Source organism: Calonectris borealis, chromosome 2, assembly GCF_964195595.1.
Source record: "Calonectris borealis chromosome 2, bCalBor7.hap1.2, whole genome shotgun sequence".
Taxonomy (NCBI): domain Eukaryota; kingdom Metazoa; phylum Chordata; class Aves; order Procellariiformes; family Procellariidae; genus Calonectris; species Calonectris borealis.
The window spans coordinates 42,054,934-42,071,800 of record NC_134313.1 but is presented as its reverse complement, the minus strand read 5'-3'; the positions used below and the strand labels follow the sequence as shown (position 1 = coordinate 42,071,800).

The following is a 16,867-nucleotide window of genomic DNA, read 5'->3' as shown; positions in this document are numbered from 1 at the left end:
AATGAGAAGACAATATTAATAAAAGTACCAACGTTTTGTTTTCTTTGCTTAACTTCTGGGATGTGGATATTAAATAGGGTTATAAAATACAAATAAGCCCTTACTTCAAAAACATTTAGATGCATACACTATATTGAATGCTTATGCTATATGGAAAGGCCATGAAATTGTTGGCCAGTGTCCCAGCCCATTTAATAATTTCTGTCACATGCAGGAGGAAAGATAATCTTCCCACTCAATTTTAATGGATCCATTTTTGGAAGCACTGAATTATTAATCTCTTTTAGGGGTTATCTGCTGCCTGATCATTTGTTAACTTCACATGAAGTTGGGGGCTGGACCCCGAGCATGCTCTGAAGAGGCTTAATTCCACAACAGAGCCTGAAGTGAACTAAGGAGTTCCATCATTGACTCAGATAGGGCAAGAATTTAATGTACAAATAAATGTCCTTACCCAAAAGTGTATATCAAAAACTTTTCAGCAGCATGCTTCCAGGTGAAAGTCTGGATGAATTGGTTCTCTTGTGAGCATATGGCTTTGAAGAAATGTGCAGATAGAAAAACTGATGCTTTTATATAATGAATTCTACCATTAAAATAGGGTAATGGGGAGTACCCAATGTTTTTATTATTTAATTTATTGTAGGATTAGTAGATGAAAAATTTTACTATATTAAAAAGTAGTAGGACTTACTAAAGAAAGCAAGATTCATTCTTTTCTTGAAGACTTCCCAGATTAGCTGTCTTACTATTTGTATCAAGGTGGGGACACTTCATTACAAAATCAACCATAAATGTTGGTGTCTTGACTCACTACTTTTAAGGTAACTAGTTGTCTTGATAGCAAATTTTCTTTAACTCTTTACGAATCTCATTACCAGGTTTTTCATTGATTAACTAAGTATAATGAGGTTTAGGAGTAATTTGAGCATTGAGGGAATTTATCTTGTAACTGACAGAGGCTAGGGCAACATGACATGGGAAGTTTTAACAACTGAAGCAAGGATAATGCAGGTTCACATGTGTATGAGCTCTTATGCATTGAATCCAACGTCATCCTTAAATTCTTGCTCTGTGAGCCAATGAAGGCTGAAAACATCACTGAGGACAAGAAGCAGCAAGTACTTTGATGAATGAAATATGAAAAATTAGCCTCTTGTATCTGCACTGGTTTTGCCCATGATTCAGTCTTATTGGGAAAAAACAGCATTGTAAAGCAGGGAGAAGGGATCCAAAAAAAAAAGGCCTCCTTTGAGAATTAAAGACCTCCTTCCAGAACTACTACCCTGCTTTTTAACAGATAACACTAGAAAGATTCACCAATGACTGCTCTTCTAAAAACTCGGTAAGAAATCAACCGGTGAACCTCAGTAAGTGGCAAAATCTAGCACATAACCTAGGCATACTATGCTGTTGCTCACTGCAGTAGAAGAAATTTAAAGCTACAAGGAGTAACTCTGATCTAACTGTGCGTGATCCACTGCCTACTGAAGTCAATACAAATATTTCAATTCACTAAATCACGTATTAGATTCCAGCCACTAAAGAACCTAATAGTAACCAAACTATTCCAGCCACTAAAGAACCAATAGTAATCAAACTATTATACCACAGGATAAAATAAAACAGTACAGTGTCAAAATTTACAGTTGTGACAATATATCACAACATTAGCTGAAATGAACTTAGAGCGTTTTCTCCTTTAGCTAAATCTCCCCTACAAAAATGATTTGAATGGTTTGATTTTTCTGCTAAGCTTTTACTTACCTGAATAAAGATTTGTTTTTGTTGTTCTTCCTCTACTGCTACTGAAATGCAGCCCTGATGACTCTATCGCTAAGTGGCTGAGTTGGTCTGAAGTTATCTCCTAGGATTCCATCACAGCCCTCTAGAAGTTCTGCACCTTTAACATGTGTCCTCAGTCTACGAAATTCCTCTATCTGAAAGGCAGAAAAACAGACATGAAGAAGCTGAGATACATTCTTCACTGTGGGACTAATGATCAAAATCAGCCTTGCCTAGCCACTTCTGCAGCTTTGAAATTTGGAGTGTTCAGGTACCATATACTAAGGCCAATATACACCATCAATAACATTTTTAAATAGTTGTCAGCACTGTCAAAACATTTAACATATAGAGAAAAATAAGAGCTTTTATGCATATGATTTGGCAAACTTATCCCTTGCTTTTTCGTAACTTCTTTTGGGGTCTATAACCTTCTTAGCCATTGTAGATTACATCCTATGAATCAACCTCACAGTTGTGACATGAGAGTAATCATTCTGGTCTTCTTCAAAAAAGTGCATTTCAGGAATAATCTGGTCACCTATAAATTGCTTTGAATTTTTTCCAGTGATTTATTTATTGCCTGAAATTGTTGCTTCATTTAAATAAAAATTATTTTCTAAACCAGGAACATTCTGAACAGACTCTCAGCTTTAGAGGCAGTCTGTTGACATTTTATATGGAAAATATGTTTTTTCACATCAAAACAAAATACTACTTCAAAATTTCTGTAGATGTAGGTGCTAAGTGTACTTAGAAAATCCAATACAGTCAAAAATCAATATAAAACATTTCAATTGGTCCAAAACAAATATGTTTCCAGTTTATAGGCTCTTTTTAGATTTTTCTAAATCTAACTGGTGTAGGGAAGAATGTGAGCAGCTTCCATCTCCATCCCTGGTATCAGCATCAAGCTCTGTGGGATAAAAAACTAAGAAAATCAATGCATATCTCAGCAACATTATACCTTATTGTTCAACAGTGCTGTTTTTAAGAGTCTGATATTTTAAACAAGTAGTTAAAACTACTAAAAAAAATTGTGTTTGTTTTTGCTTTGGTATATTGACAAGCTATCTTAGCTGGATACAGCAAACCCACTTGAAGGCTGACTCCCCGAGCCTCAGCCTTTGTACTTGTACTGACCCTATGATGCCTCACTATCCAGCTCAGCTGTAACTTGAAACTGAAGCTACACAGAAAGCAAAATGGAGCCTGAAGTATTTAAACATTTTATCATCTAGGAAATTATAGAGAGTTAATTTCTCCGTGAAAAACCCCTTATGAGGGATTTCAGGGAGAATGCAAGTGTGATTCCAGAACTAAAAGAAATGAGGTACTAAACAGCAGGTAATGGCATTTTTATTCTTATATTGCCTGCGGAGAATACTTTCTTACTGCAACCTTGAAGACAACTGCCTTCATTGTTGTTTTCCACTCTACAGCAGAATTGATACAGACTTAGTTACTTCATTTAGAGACTAGCTCTGCTCAGCTGTATTTTCCTCAAAAAACAAGAAATCAACACTCAGCTTCTTGCAGCTGAGATATAAGGCAACAGTTTAGACTGAAAAGATGAAAAGCAGAACAAACTGTAAAGCTCCTTGAAGGTACTTTTAGAGGCAGAACTCTGTTGTGGAAGATTGTTTGTTTGTTTGTTTGTTTAAAGCAAACTGAAAACAAACAGGCTTGGAACTGAAAAAGTCTTCAGGAGTCAAGTGCTGGTAAATCGCTGAATGGGTTTTGTAAAGGTACCTTCTTTCACCATCTGAATCAACTCCGGAAAGTCTGAAATAATTGTCGTTTAGGAAGGAGCATTTTACAAGAATGTGGCTTTTGTTTGATCTTTTGAGAATGAGAGACTTCAAACAAACACAGATGAAGGAGAGGGAAGAGTAGACTCTCTGCAAAGCTGACATTTGTGAGCTGTCTTCTACAACAACTACAAATGCTCTGCCCCAATCCCCACAGTGAAATCTTTCTCCGGGAGGTACTCCTCACAAAGCAGCTTCCAGTTTCTTCAGTCAGGAAAGCAGGACTGACCTGATCCCCGTGCCTGTCCTTTAGTCTTCAGGAAATGGTTCAGACCCCCGTGGCAGAGACCCTCTATACACATGGTGGTCTGCCTCACTCTTGAGAAGTAGTTGTCAGAAAAGGACACTAGCTGTGCTGATGTTACTTTTCATGTTAAATTTCCATGTGATAAGGCAATAATATGTGTGCCCTGCTTCCTCTAATATGGGACCATTTACTATCTCCTCCCAACCCCTCACAAGTCATTGCTGTGAAGTACACCTTGTAGGACTGCTGAGGAAATAGATATTTTAGAGGCGTACGGCTAAGCATCCTTGGATATTCACACACTTTCAACAGGAATAGCCATTTATAAAAGTTTTTCTCATGCCCAGAAGACACTAAGGATGACCCAAGCCTGTTCACACGAAAATTCAGGATCCACTTCTAATCAGTGAAAGGGTAAATACATAATGTTAGCATTTCTACTGAGTAAAAACAAAGTTACTTTATATTTTGTAGAGTTTTGCAAGAACGTTTTTACCACTTCCCTGTATTCAGATCCTGAATACTGCCTTCTTCTGTTTCACTTAAAAATTTGCTGAAGAATAGAACACACAAAACAAAGGATTCGCATGTTTTCTCTACAAACATTGCTTCTATATGAGGAATAGAAGCAATACCCTTCTGTTTGAAAATTTCACGTGCCTCCATGACACCTCCCAAGAACACAGACCTGTTTCCCCGTGAACAGAATACCGTGAACCTCTTAGAGTGCTTTATTTCATAAACTACATAAATTTTGCACAATTCCCACTCCAGCTCCATATGCTTGTTACTATTTCTGTCCTTTAGGAGGTCTTGATTTTGAATGAGGTAGGCAAAAGGACTAGAGACCTCACCATTCAATAAAAACCCAGTTAACTCTGACAATGAGTACAGAAGAATGACAGCTCCTTGCTGCATCATTGTTTAAAATCCCTACTCTGAGTGGCTTAGACAATGTACTTATTCTGGGCTTCAGTGACCCACAAAGCACATTCTTCACAAATGTCTTATTTTTAAAAAATATAGGGGAGAGAAGCACGAGCAAGTCTTTTTCAATTATTTCTGCTCTTCACTGGCCTAATAGGAGGGATTTTTCTATTTTCTCCCACTGCATTTCAGCAGTGTACATGCATGGCTGATGTGTCTCAGAAAAGCACTCAACACAGTTCTTTCTGGGCTGTGTATTTCAACATAAGACAAGTGAGGTTGATAAAAACCACAAAAGGAGGGCAGGAATATGCAAAAAGAGCACTGCAGGGAGCAGCTTTCCAGACAAGCTCCTTTCCACTGAGGTCAGTAATAAAACTCGCAAGAACCATATTTGCAAAGCCCTTATTCTCCAGGGGAGAAGAGTCACCTGCACACTTTATCCAGACGTCACAGAACCACCTGTGAAGGAAATGGCTCTCTGATGGAAGTCAAGCCTCATGTCAAAGAAAATGACTTCCAGTGAGGAAACAGCATTGGACTCCAGGAAAGCACATCCTGACACTGCAGTCCTGCCTTGCTCTTTTGCTATTCATATAGTCAACACACTCAGATCCCAGCTGCTGAAGTGAGGTGCGTATGGAGACGAATCTCCCTTCACTTAACATTGACTTAAATCAGTAGCAAATCAACTCCTCAGTTGAACTTTACTATCTATAAATGTTTTCAGGAGAAACAGAAAAAGGTTCTCTACTTTGCAATGGTCAGCCTATTATGCCTATGCCAAAATAGTTACTTCTCTATTGTTTCAAAATAAGCAAATGTGAAAATATATAAATGTGACCATGAACTAGAATTGCAATTTTATTCATTTTCCCCCTTATGATCCACAGTTTGTTAAGCTAACCAATATTGCTATGTTAATTACAGAAAATAAGAATGTGAATGAGTATCTTGTTTCCAAGATATTAACCAGCTTCATCAGAGAAAGGCAATAAAACCTATTCCATATCAGACTGTGTCATTCTTTATTGTTACTTGTTATTGACACTCAGAAGTTGATTATTTTATGGCCTGAAAAATGAAAACAGAAAGCCTTGAATTTGTCTCTTACTGGCTTAATCACAGATGCTACTAATATTTATATAAATCGCTTGAAGTTTCATAAGCTGTGTTCATTAGTATCCCACAGAAGAAAGTTCTACAAGTTAATGACACATGTAAAAAGAATGTATTTAAATCCATTAGAAATGCATTTTCACTGATATCTATGCTTCAATACTACAAGCAGGCTTAATAAAATTAAATGCCTTTACCAGCCTTCCATGGATGATTCAGAATGGTATATGCTGTACTACATCTTCTTATTTTCCATAGACAAAAGCCCTGGCATTTCTAATCTCTCCTTAAACGGAACCTCTCATAGGCACTCATGCCCACATGCACAAAAAAGGGCAGATACTCAATTGCAGCCAAAATGCTAATTACAAGTTAAAATTTTGGATGCCTAGGATGTAGCAAAATATTCTGGCACCCCCAAAATCTTATTTAGGGCATCCTGGAGAACTCTCAGTCCCTTTTGACTTTAGAATCCCAGAATTACCGTCTCTCACTTACTTGTCCCCATATTTATTTTCAGTTGACATCTGAAAGCAGTACCTGATGCAAGTAAAATTTTTATCCCACCTTGGCAAAAGTCCTTCATGTTCTTAATAAGTCTTTTCTGCACAACCTTGACTTTAATGCTGCTGCACTCATAACCAGCAATGAGGATTTTTTTTCTAACTGACTCTGATCTATGACAAGTACAAAGTATTGTGGATCATCTTGTCTGCTCCAGTGCCACGTCTCACCTGCATACTGTGTCAGTAGCAGGGAAAAAGCCCCTCCATGACTTGTATGCCCTTCATCACTGCAATGTTCTTGTTGGATTGGGTTTATAACGATCAAAGTAATGCAGCAACACAAACCAGCTACCCTTCACCTAAAGAAGGCCATGGTTATGAATCACACTCTTTTCCCCAGGCACAATATTCTTTTCTGGAGACTCATCCCCTTCACACCACATTCCAACGTCTTGTTTTCTTGTGGTAAATAAGCACATAATAATATTAACTAAAGTGGTATTTCTCTGCTTAATTCCTCTTTCATTCACCCCTTCGCCGTCTCCACCCACATGCGGATGGCTTGAACTGTGCCCTCCTCTATGCATTGACTGGATTCAAAGGGAATAGAGACAACAAAATCTGCAACTAGCATGAAATAAAATATGATACAATGTCTCAGTGTAATAGCTATGGTCTTTATACTTCTGATTAAGTCCTCTTATTTATCCATATCATACCTGGACAATTAGCTGCCAAGTTACAAAATGCACTCTGTCTTTAAAAGTTATTCTGAATCTAATAATGCCAACAGAGTTCTGTTTCCATTTACTCAGCAGCCATAAGACTTACCCTTTCATAAGCAAATAAATATCAGATTCATGATGGAATACATTTCAGTTGCAGCTACCATACAAATAAGCTTATTGGGAGCTATTGCTTTTATCCTATGATTAGAACTAGAATTCAGTTTTCATATGAAAAGAAACACTGCCAATTTGAAATTGTTGAGATATTGTTAAAATATTGTGCAGGGTTTCATAGCAAAATTTTAGATTATTAAAGCCAAAATAATTTAAATGTGAATTTATCACCTTTTATACTTTTTTCTCGTCTGTTTGCACATGCTTCAGAGCAGGCAATGAAAATTAATGCATTCACCTTCAGGGATTCTAGATAGTTTCACTTAAATGAAACTCACATTCCTCCAGTTAGGATTCACAGACTGTGGGAGAATATTCATCAGGAGTTTTCATTGTTTTTACTGAGATTATTTGTAGACAGATTTGATATGTTTTCTATAGAAAGGCTTACGTGACTGTTAGATATAAATTAAAAAAAAAACAACTTTAAAATACATATGTGTGAAATCAAATTTAAATAGGTAGTTTCCATCTGACATTTATTATAAAACAGAATTAAAAAAGAGCAAGATAAGTTAAATATAGTTCAATGCAATATAGCTAGCCTGTACTATGTTAACATTTTTCATTCTCCAGGACATAGTGTCTCCCTGTGGTTCTTTGTTCCTTTAACATCAAAAAGCAGTGATATTTGAAAGCTTACAATTACAAAGAATTGAATTTCTTTTGCCCATTCAATTCTTTCTTTCTTTTTCTTTCACTTAAATAAAGAATTATTTTAAATGCAGATGATAAATGATAACAAGGTTTTTCATCTCTGACCTTTGCATTGCTTTCAGTGACTCAAAAGGCTTAACCTTTACTTGAAAAGCCATGTACTGATCTAATGGGATCTTCAAGGAGAACAGATATAATGCCCTGATATATATATTTGCACGCTATAACCTTTAGCTCATAACCATATTCCAAGGTCACTTTAAGCACAGCTGTTACCTGCACTTGGGACACAGTCAAAGGATAGCGAAATAATATCCAGGTGACACCTTCACTGCAGGGTGGAACGGTTAGAGAGCCCTCATACACCCAGTAGTCACGCAGTAGAGGATCTGAAATTAAAAGAAATGTGGAATTTTAATGACATTAAGGAAGATAATTGTGTCTTTCCAATTATGACAGCTTATGATAGCCATGGGCTTCTTCATATGATTAAGTTAGTATGCAGTAAGTTAAGGTGTGAATTTATAACCTGCCAAGCACTGTCCACTACTTTCTCATGTGAACGTACACGAGCTTGTGGTCATTATATTACAGTAACTTCCCCTTGCAGATGAGTATTTTAAAGATGAAAATGCCACTTCATAGATGTGAAAAATAACATGTGTACAACTCCTTAAACTAACACAGCAATTAAATAATATGGTGGGAAATAACTCCTGTTAGTGTCAAAAGCTACAAGAGACATTCCATTTTGAAGGCAGAGGGGCTGTGGTGATCAAATTTTAACTGACTTCTACATTTAGGATATGTGTCAAGGATGAATGTATTGCATTTTTTAGAAAAATTCAGTGAAAATAGCTCAAGCCAAACTTTCCAGTTCACAATTCTGGTGACATATTTTTGAGATGCACTGGTGTCATCTAGCTTTGGAAAAGTGAGTTGAATTTCACAGGGAAAAAAATCAAGGTTTATTAAGAATAAACTTATTTTAACAAGTTTATAAACTTATTAATAGGTTTATAAATAACTATTAGAATAAGCAGTTGTCTCTCAAGAAAACATACAATTGTTTGTCCAGAGTTTTAAGTCTACATACATGTTTGATTTTAATTATTTTAATTTTAATTCCCCAGAGATTCCAGTCACACCACACTTCATAAGTGAGACTACACAGGGCTGCCCTTTGCTGCTGTAGGCCATACTCACAAATGACTCCCTGACACAGCTTAAGTAGTAGGTACGTATAGGAAACTGCCTCACTCTAAAAGAGGGGACAAGAAACAAACCTTGAGAGGAACTGGAGACAAAGGCTGGTTAATCATGGCATGGAGAGCTAGGGAGAAGGTTGTGACTAGCTTGACAAGGACAGGATGGGAGGTGGGAAACTGGAATAAGCTTGCTTGGTTGATCTAACTTCTTACTGCCTTTTCACTACTAGCTCAGAGGAGTATCAGTAGAATTAAATCTTGCCAATGAAGCCTGTGATTGTCAGTGAATGGATTTTGTTTTGTTGATGTAATTTTCTTTCTCAGTTAGGGAATTACATAGGAAATCCATTGAAAGCAAGTTGCATTGTCAAACACTCAAAAGTTAAGAACTGCAAGAATTAATTCAGCCCATCCTGTGCATGCATTGTGACACCGTCTTGTTACGTGATCACATATGTCTTTTCTAGAGAACCTTTTATCATTTACTTGCAAAGATGGATGATTTTCTTTTGAAAAGCATCTAATAACATTTGGATTTCTCAGTACAATATATGATCCTTGGTCTTCTTTTTCCCATGCTATTCAAATCCTGCTTATTAAAAGGACCGCATTTTCTCATTTTTCATATTTCTAATGCACTCATTTCTTCAGTGTCTGAGTGCTTCACAAACATGAATTAATTTATCCTTCCAACACCCCAGTGTGGTGAGGAAGGACAGATTACCCCCACACTTTAAAGCTGGGGAACTGAGGCACAGAGAAGTTAAGGTCAAATGCATCTATTCGTTTGAGGTGTTCAATATGAGATGCTTAGAACCTGATTTCTCAGAGTAGTTAACTTTCTATAGCACTTAATGCAGTCAGAGCACTGCTCCCATTGACTTCAGTTGGAGGTGTAAGCACTCAGCACTTCTGCAAATCAGACCCCATGATCTCAAGTCGGGCACCTAGAAAATGAGGAACACATAGTTAGAAATGACTTAGGGAAATTTTATGTGACTTATGTGACTTGATCAGCATCAAACAGGAACTGTGAGGCAAGGGTCCTGTAAAAAATAACTTATGGTCACGCAATTAAAAGATGTTTTACAATGCATCTGCATGAAGGGGCACAGGCAGCCTTAATTCCTGCAATTCCTAATTGCTGAGCACTTGACTTCGCAACCTAAACAATATTCTTTTGATATAATCAAAATAGTTTAACGTAGACCTCGATTACCTTGGAAAATTAAAGATCTTGCCACTAGGACATGGAATTTAGCTCAGAAGGATTCCTTGCAGAAACATTCATCTTGTAGAAACGCATTTTTTAAAAAGTCACATTTTCTTTCAAGACAAGGTAGAGGAAGTGGTTGTTTCTTACTGTTATTCTTTAACTTCTAGCTATATGAATTTGAATTTGCCTCCCATTGTCACTACTCCTGTACACTATACAACTGTCATTGCATTATAGCATTGTCTTTTGATGCTGCCAAAAAGCTAAGTGGGTAACTCTACGCTTTCCCTTTTATGCCGAAGTAGAGAAAGGACTACACACAGCTCCCCCTCTAGGTGGGATGATAAATCATCAAGAAAGCAAGCCACAGTGTTGCCAGCAGTGCATGGACTACAGTATTACATCCCACTCACACGACTGAGGTGTGGATTTATCATAAGCTCCAAAGGGATTTCATCCCTATCCCTGTTAGCACCACTAGGTGCAAAATGCATCACCACCTTATGGGACACAGTCTCAGGCTTGCAGTTAGGCTATGCTTTAGATCAAAATTGTCTCCGTCTCTGTAATTAGCTAGTAATCCACCCACACAGAAGTAAGCAAAGGCACCTACCTGGCAATAAAGAGTTGGGATTAAAACAGGGTATTGTTTTGGACTTTCCCTGAAAAAATGAATACAAATCAATCTCATCTCTAGTTTCTTATTAAAATGATGATGAATGGAGAGGTAAAACACACTGTGTGTTCTTATAACATTAAGCCTTGAATTCCTGTGCAAAGCAACCTCATTAATAGCCCCCATTTAATCATCATTGCATTTGTCCTTGCAGCTACACAAACACATTTTTTTATTCTATTTTATATTTTACTTCTAAGGTTACCTCCGCAATTTGTTAACTTTCTGCCTTTAGTACCTGGGCTCCTTCCAGGTCCTAGCCTTGAAATTCTCTACGTGAAATTCAGGGGTTCCATACAAAATGAGTTTAAAGAACAAGGGCCAAAGTGAGCTTTTCCTTGACCAACATGGATAACACTTAATAAAATAAAGCTGGTTCCACATATTTAATGCAAGAAAATTTTATGTATGCAAAAAGTATGTTTGATGCTGACCCCCTGAAAATCATTAAGTATAACAACACGCTCACAATGACACGGCCTTTCATGACCTTCCTCTACTTGGCTGTCCTTTCAGTAATGAAACTACAGAGTTCCATACACTATTGTTTTCTCTGACACCTTCATAAACAATGAGTTTGTAATATTAAACATCATGACTGAAGCTTACCATATATTATTTGATTAAAAGAAGATTTTCAATTCCCTGCTAACAACAGCTTCTAATTTTTCTACATTTTAGTATCCACTGAAGTGAATGGCTAATCTCTCCGGACCAATATAGAACGCCTCATTAATACATCTCAAAATCCTTTAAAATCAAAGGTAAGTATGATTATTTCTATTTTACAGACAGAGACCATGAAGCAGAGAGATGGAAGTAACTTGCCCAAGGCCATTTAAGATAGCGTCAACATTCTGGAGAGCACTCATATCTCCTCAGTCCTGCTAGGCTTATTATCTGTCCTTCAGGATCCCCACACATAATCCACCTGACAAGACGGCATTGTGTTTTTGCTGATTTCCCACTGCGAGTTAATATGGGTGCTCAGTTCACCTATTCTTTTCCTCTACAAATTAAAACCAGAAAAGTTTGGAGATGCTGCTGCTGCTGGTGTTCACTAAGCATGTTGCAGTGCTTGCATTCACACTGACTTCATGATAATCACTGAAAGGGTAGTACTTGCAAACAGTTCCTGGTATAGAAGATCAAACCTTCTGGCCATCAGAAAATGAAATAACTATGAAGACTGTGTATTGTCCGAAAGTATTGTAAAATGCTGAGCTTCTGATGCAGGCCACCAAACTACGGCTTTCACACGTGCTTTTACAACAGACTCATCTGAAACCTTCACTTGGCTTCAGCGTTTCATATATACCCTTCGCTCTCTCACTCTCTCTCTGGTCAGTGAAGGAAGCATTTCTTCAGACAATGCCTTACCTTGTACTGGATGTCCTGGAGAATTTCAGTTACAGCCTTTAGGCCTACATGCTCTTTTCCTATCTGAAATACAGCAAGCAAAGATGAGTTTCAGTACTTTGCTATTTCTGAAACTGTGAGGCAAGACAGAGGTCAACCAGAACAGTAAGTTCCGTAGTTGTTTTCAGTTAAGCTACACAACCTTGTGTTAACCAAATACACTGAGACAGGGCAACTCCAAACAATTAAATCACCATAAAGTTACCAGTCAAAAGTAAACAAGGTGTAAATAACTTGAAAGCAGAGACAGAAACTCACAGAACAAAAGAAAGAGTCACAGTTAAGTCTGGTAAGTTTTGACTAACCCTGTTTTGCAGCATATACTGCATGTGGAGTCAAAATTATGCAGCATTATGGCATATAAATGCCAAGGATACAGTTTGTCCTTACCAGTTTTTGTCAGAAAAGTACACAGAAAGGAACAGAGTGAACAAACATGACAGACACTTTTTTAATTTGTTCCTACAGCGTTGCAAATCTGGCCTAAGGTATCTTTGAAGCTTGGGGGAGTTTTTTCCTGCCTGCAGAGCACAGAATGGCAGATCCCCTCCATCACAGCATCCCTGGGATCCTGCTCCCAGCGGCCTGCAGCACTGCCTTTACCTTAAGGCATAGAAGATGGGGCTTTCAAAAGAAACCCGTTCTTGAAACAAGCTATTCTTATTTGGTATGAATGTCATTCACCCTATGCACTGATTTCAGCTGCTTCTGATCTAAATCACCCATCCTAGGACCCTAGCTTTTACCTTCAGAACAGTGGCAAAATAGGAAGACTCAGAATGGCCTTCCACTTGATTTTTTTGCCAACGTGTGCACATATGAGGTGAGGAATGAAGTGGGCCTGAGTGAGAACGGAAGAGCTGGACCCTGAAAAATTTGTTTGCTTTTTGTTTCTCTTGGAATAGAATGCCACAGTAGTCACTGGAAGGAAACAATTGAATATCAACAATAGGTGGTTTGCCATTTCTAGGAATTTAAGAGGATTTTCTTTTGTTTCAGAATGGCATTTCCATTTAAAACCTTCGAAGTTGGTAAAAGATATTGAAATCACTTTAAAGATGCTGTTTCTAAATTCATAATCACCAAGGGCTGTCAAATCAGTGAAAATATTTTCATTGACCTTAAAATGACGTGTTTGAGAACTGTGGTGCAAAACTATTATATTTCCATGCCTTTAACGGGAAAAACGGTCACCTAATTTCCTCTCCCCGTTCCTTTAATAAACAGCATAAATACTATTTTTCCTTGGTCAATTGTAATTATATGATGCCTTTCTTGGCTAATGAAAAAGCCCTTTGGAATGCTTAAGAACTCTGATGAAGGTGAGAGACCAGAAATGGAAAATGTATCACTGAAGTTTCAGATTTATTTAAGAACTTATATATAACTTTCTAACTAACTCGAAGGTTACCTCTGCTGGAATTAGAAGGTGACTTACACAAGCAATTATCACACAGCCCTCTAGGATACAAAACTGAAGACTTTCTAACTTCCATTTTTAGCAGTTCTATCTGAGTGTTGGAGCTGTAACCAATGTACCTTTAAATTCAAACAGAGGTAAAGCTCAAAGGCATTCATAAACTCGTTATGGAATACAACAAATTAATAATATCAGTGAAAGAAAATCCATTTGATCTAAGCACGAACTCTAAACCTCTTCCTCCAAACCCATTTAAATAAAACAGTTTGCCATTTCTCATGAGGAGGATGAGAATCTGGTGCTTGAGGGCTAAAACTGAAAATCTTCTTTATAGAGTGCAGCCCTTGAAAAACCTTCAACAGCAATTAAATTATGGGGCTAACTTCCCAGCTTGCATTACACCTTCTCCCCAGCAAGCTTTAAGCCTCCTCGTCGCAGGCTTTTCTGAGGGTCTGTGGCAAGACTTTCTACACTCTCAGCCTGGTGTCTCTGAAAAAGTATTTGTCCTGTGTGAAGAAACACACTTGTCACTGTGTTCAGAAAACACAATCCTATCACCAGTTTTCAGCTGTGCCAATGGGTTAGTAGAGGTTTTTTTTCCTCTTTCCTCCTCTCCTCTGTATATTTCCTCAATCCCTGAACAGCAGGCCTGGCCAGGAATGGAGAAAAACACATTACAGAGGTAGTGAAGCACCTGTACCTCCTGACAGCTCTCATTCTGCCCTCAGAGGAACGGAGAGTGGATGTCTGCTTACAGCCAGAGTCACAGAGATAGATGGCTGACTGTGTATTATCCCTTCTTTAGCTAACGTACTTTCAATACCCTGTTTAAACAAGTATTACTTATTTAGCACATACACAGAAGATATGACTGAGAAGTATCTTTTGAATAGAATACCAGCAGTCATACATTGTTTTATTTTATGAAATCATTAAAAATGAAAGAAAATGGAAAGGAACTTATTTTCCTCAGACAAATGATAGTGCATGATAACAAGTGCAACACAGGAAACTTACCTGCACAAACAAAGCAATAATAGCTATGCCGTGCTTCTTCCCTACTGCCTCATCAATGCTGCTGTACAGTGTGGAGTTCCAGTGCATTAGATGAAGCTAAAACAAAGCAGTGCAAATAGACCAATAGAGAAATATGTTTTGTAATAAAAAAACACCAGCAGTTATCGTCAATTAACAAAGCCTCAGCATGTGTGTGTGCATGCGTGAATATACATATGTGCATGCCTATGGCTGTGCATGTATACATAAGTGGATTCCTATTATAAACATCAGGAATCCCAAGAAAAAAAAGGTCAACTGCAGAGAAAGTGATGTATAGCCAGTTACCAAATACCTACAACAAAGGTGTGAATAACCATGCTAATGATGCTAATGATGATTTACCAACTCCCTCACTTTGAATACTGAAATAATGTCAGCTAATTAAACCCACCAGTGCTGCCTCTCAGCCAGCCAGCTCTCTTCCAAGGCAGGAGTATGATTATGGACATAGGCTGTCCAAACACAGGTTTGACTGGCTGACTGTACTATCTTAATGTCACTTGTCTCACATATCACCTCCCAAGATGAGTCACTCAAATGTCAGTAGTAAGAGTAAGAGAAGTGATTTCAGGAAAGGTTAAGCACAGAGAAAGTCAAGCAGAAAAAAATGGCTGGAGGACCACCTTAGGGACAGCAGTGAAAGGGATGCTAAAGACTAAAACATGAGCCCTCAACTGCCGCCTTCTGCAAGGTAACGGGGCCTGTAGGAGTTAATGCATGAATGCACATCAGGCAGCAGGCACCGGATGGTAAACATGAAGTTTGTTCTGGTGAGGTGTCACAGCATGACTTGGGAAGTGGTGTTTGAGAAAAGTGCTGGAGGACAGACTAGCAGGCGATTGGAAAGGGAGGACGGAAAGGAGGGGAAGGAGGGGAAGGAGGAGGGTGGGAAGGGAGATGGGGGAAGGAGGGGAAAGAGAAAAGTGCTGGAAAACAGACTGACAGTTGGAAAGAGAGGAAGAGAGACAGAGAGAGAAAGGGAGGGAAGGAAGACATAAGGAAGGGCAGAAGAAAGGAAGGGTGGAAGGAAGGGCAGAAAGGCAGGAGGGAGGAAGGGAGGGAAGGAGGAAGGAAAGAAGGAAGGAAGGAAGGGAGGGAGGGAGGGAGGGAGGTACAGCACTATCTACTGAGAGGTAATATGCACTTCAAACACAAGTTTTTCCAGCACTAATGCTAAAATGTAATCTCTGTGGCTGGGTCTGATAACATTGCAGACCTTCAACATCCTAAGCACAGCTGCTTTGAAGTTTATCTGCCAACAACTTTTGCACATTCCACATAGATAAAACAGCTAAAAAAATACAAACTCTTAGATTTAATTCCTGTTGTAAAATTGTGATCAATGTTTTGCTCGGTCATGTGTCTAAGAAGTTAGAATGCCGCCCTGTTATCTAACATTGTTTCTACCTTCAGCAAAATTAGTTTTTAAAACATTTAGTGTGTCTTCCTATTTTGTGTTTCATTTCTGCCCTGTAATGGCCTCTGTGAAATGCTTATTGCCCCTTACACAGCAGGAGTTCACTTGGGCATCTCAGCATTTCAGAAGACCAGTTCCTCAAGTGATCACTCTACCCTTATTTAATCTCCGATGAGAATTTTGGGCACTCCTTTTGATGATTGTCATTTCAAAAGCCAATGCAAAATTTTAAATGAACATATTGTAAATCGAATTAAATTCCAAATTATCGTACAAATAATTCTATTCATGCTGATCAAAGGCATCTGCTGTGGCAAAAACATGAAACCTTTTTCTTAAAAAATATAATAGTTCATTTGCACATGAGAACACTAATAGAAATGTACTTGCCCACGGCTACAAAACTAGACACACAAATGCTGCCTGTTAGAACTAAGCTATCTCACTATCGCCGATGGATTTACTTGGTACCATATATTTTATCATCTATAAAAAGCT

The 16,867-nt window shown here is 38.1% G+C and overlaps 1 protein-coding gene across 2 annotated transcripts in view; it reads right to left on the bottom strand.

The window, feature by feature from the left end:
- CA8 (carbonic anhydrase 8) overlaps nt 1-16,867 on the bottom strand; it is a 49,425-nt gene that overhangs the window by 9,885 nt on the left and 22,673 nt on the right. Inside the window, exons 4-8 of one of the 2 annotated variants that reach the window (XM_075141790.1) lie at nt 14,911-15,006; nt 12,435-12,497; nt 10,992-11,040; nt 8,231-8,343; nt 1,768-1,940 (exon numbers count right to left, since the gene is read on the bottom strand). In XM_075141790.1, coding sequence (XP_074997891.1) covers nt 1,806-1,940; nt 8,231-8,343; nt 10,992-11,040; nt 12,435-12,497; nt 14,911-15,006 — 456 coding nt within the window. In that variant the 3' untranslated portion in view covers nt 1,768-1,805. The remainder of the gene's footprint in view (nt 1-1,767; nt 1,941-8,230; nt 8,344-10,991; nt 11,041-12,434; nt 12,498-14,910; nt 15,007-16,867) is intronic. The other variant, XM_075141791.1, reaches the window with a different exon arrangement.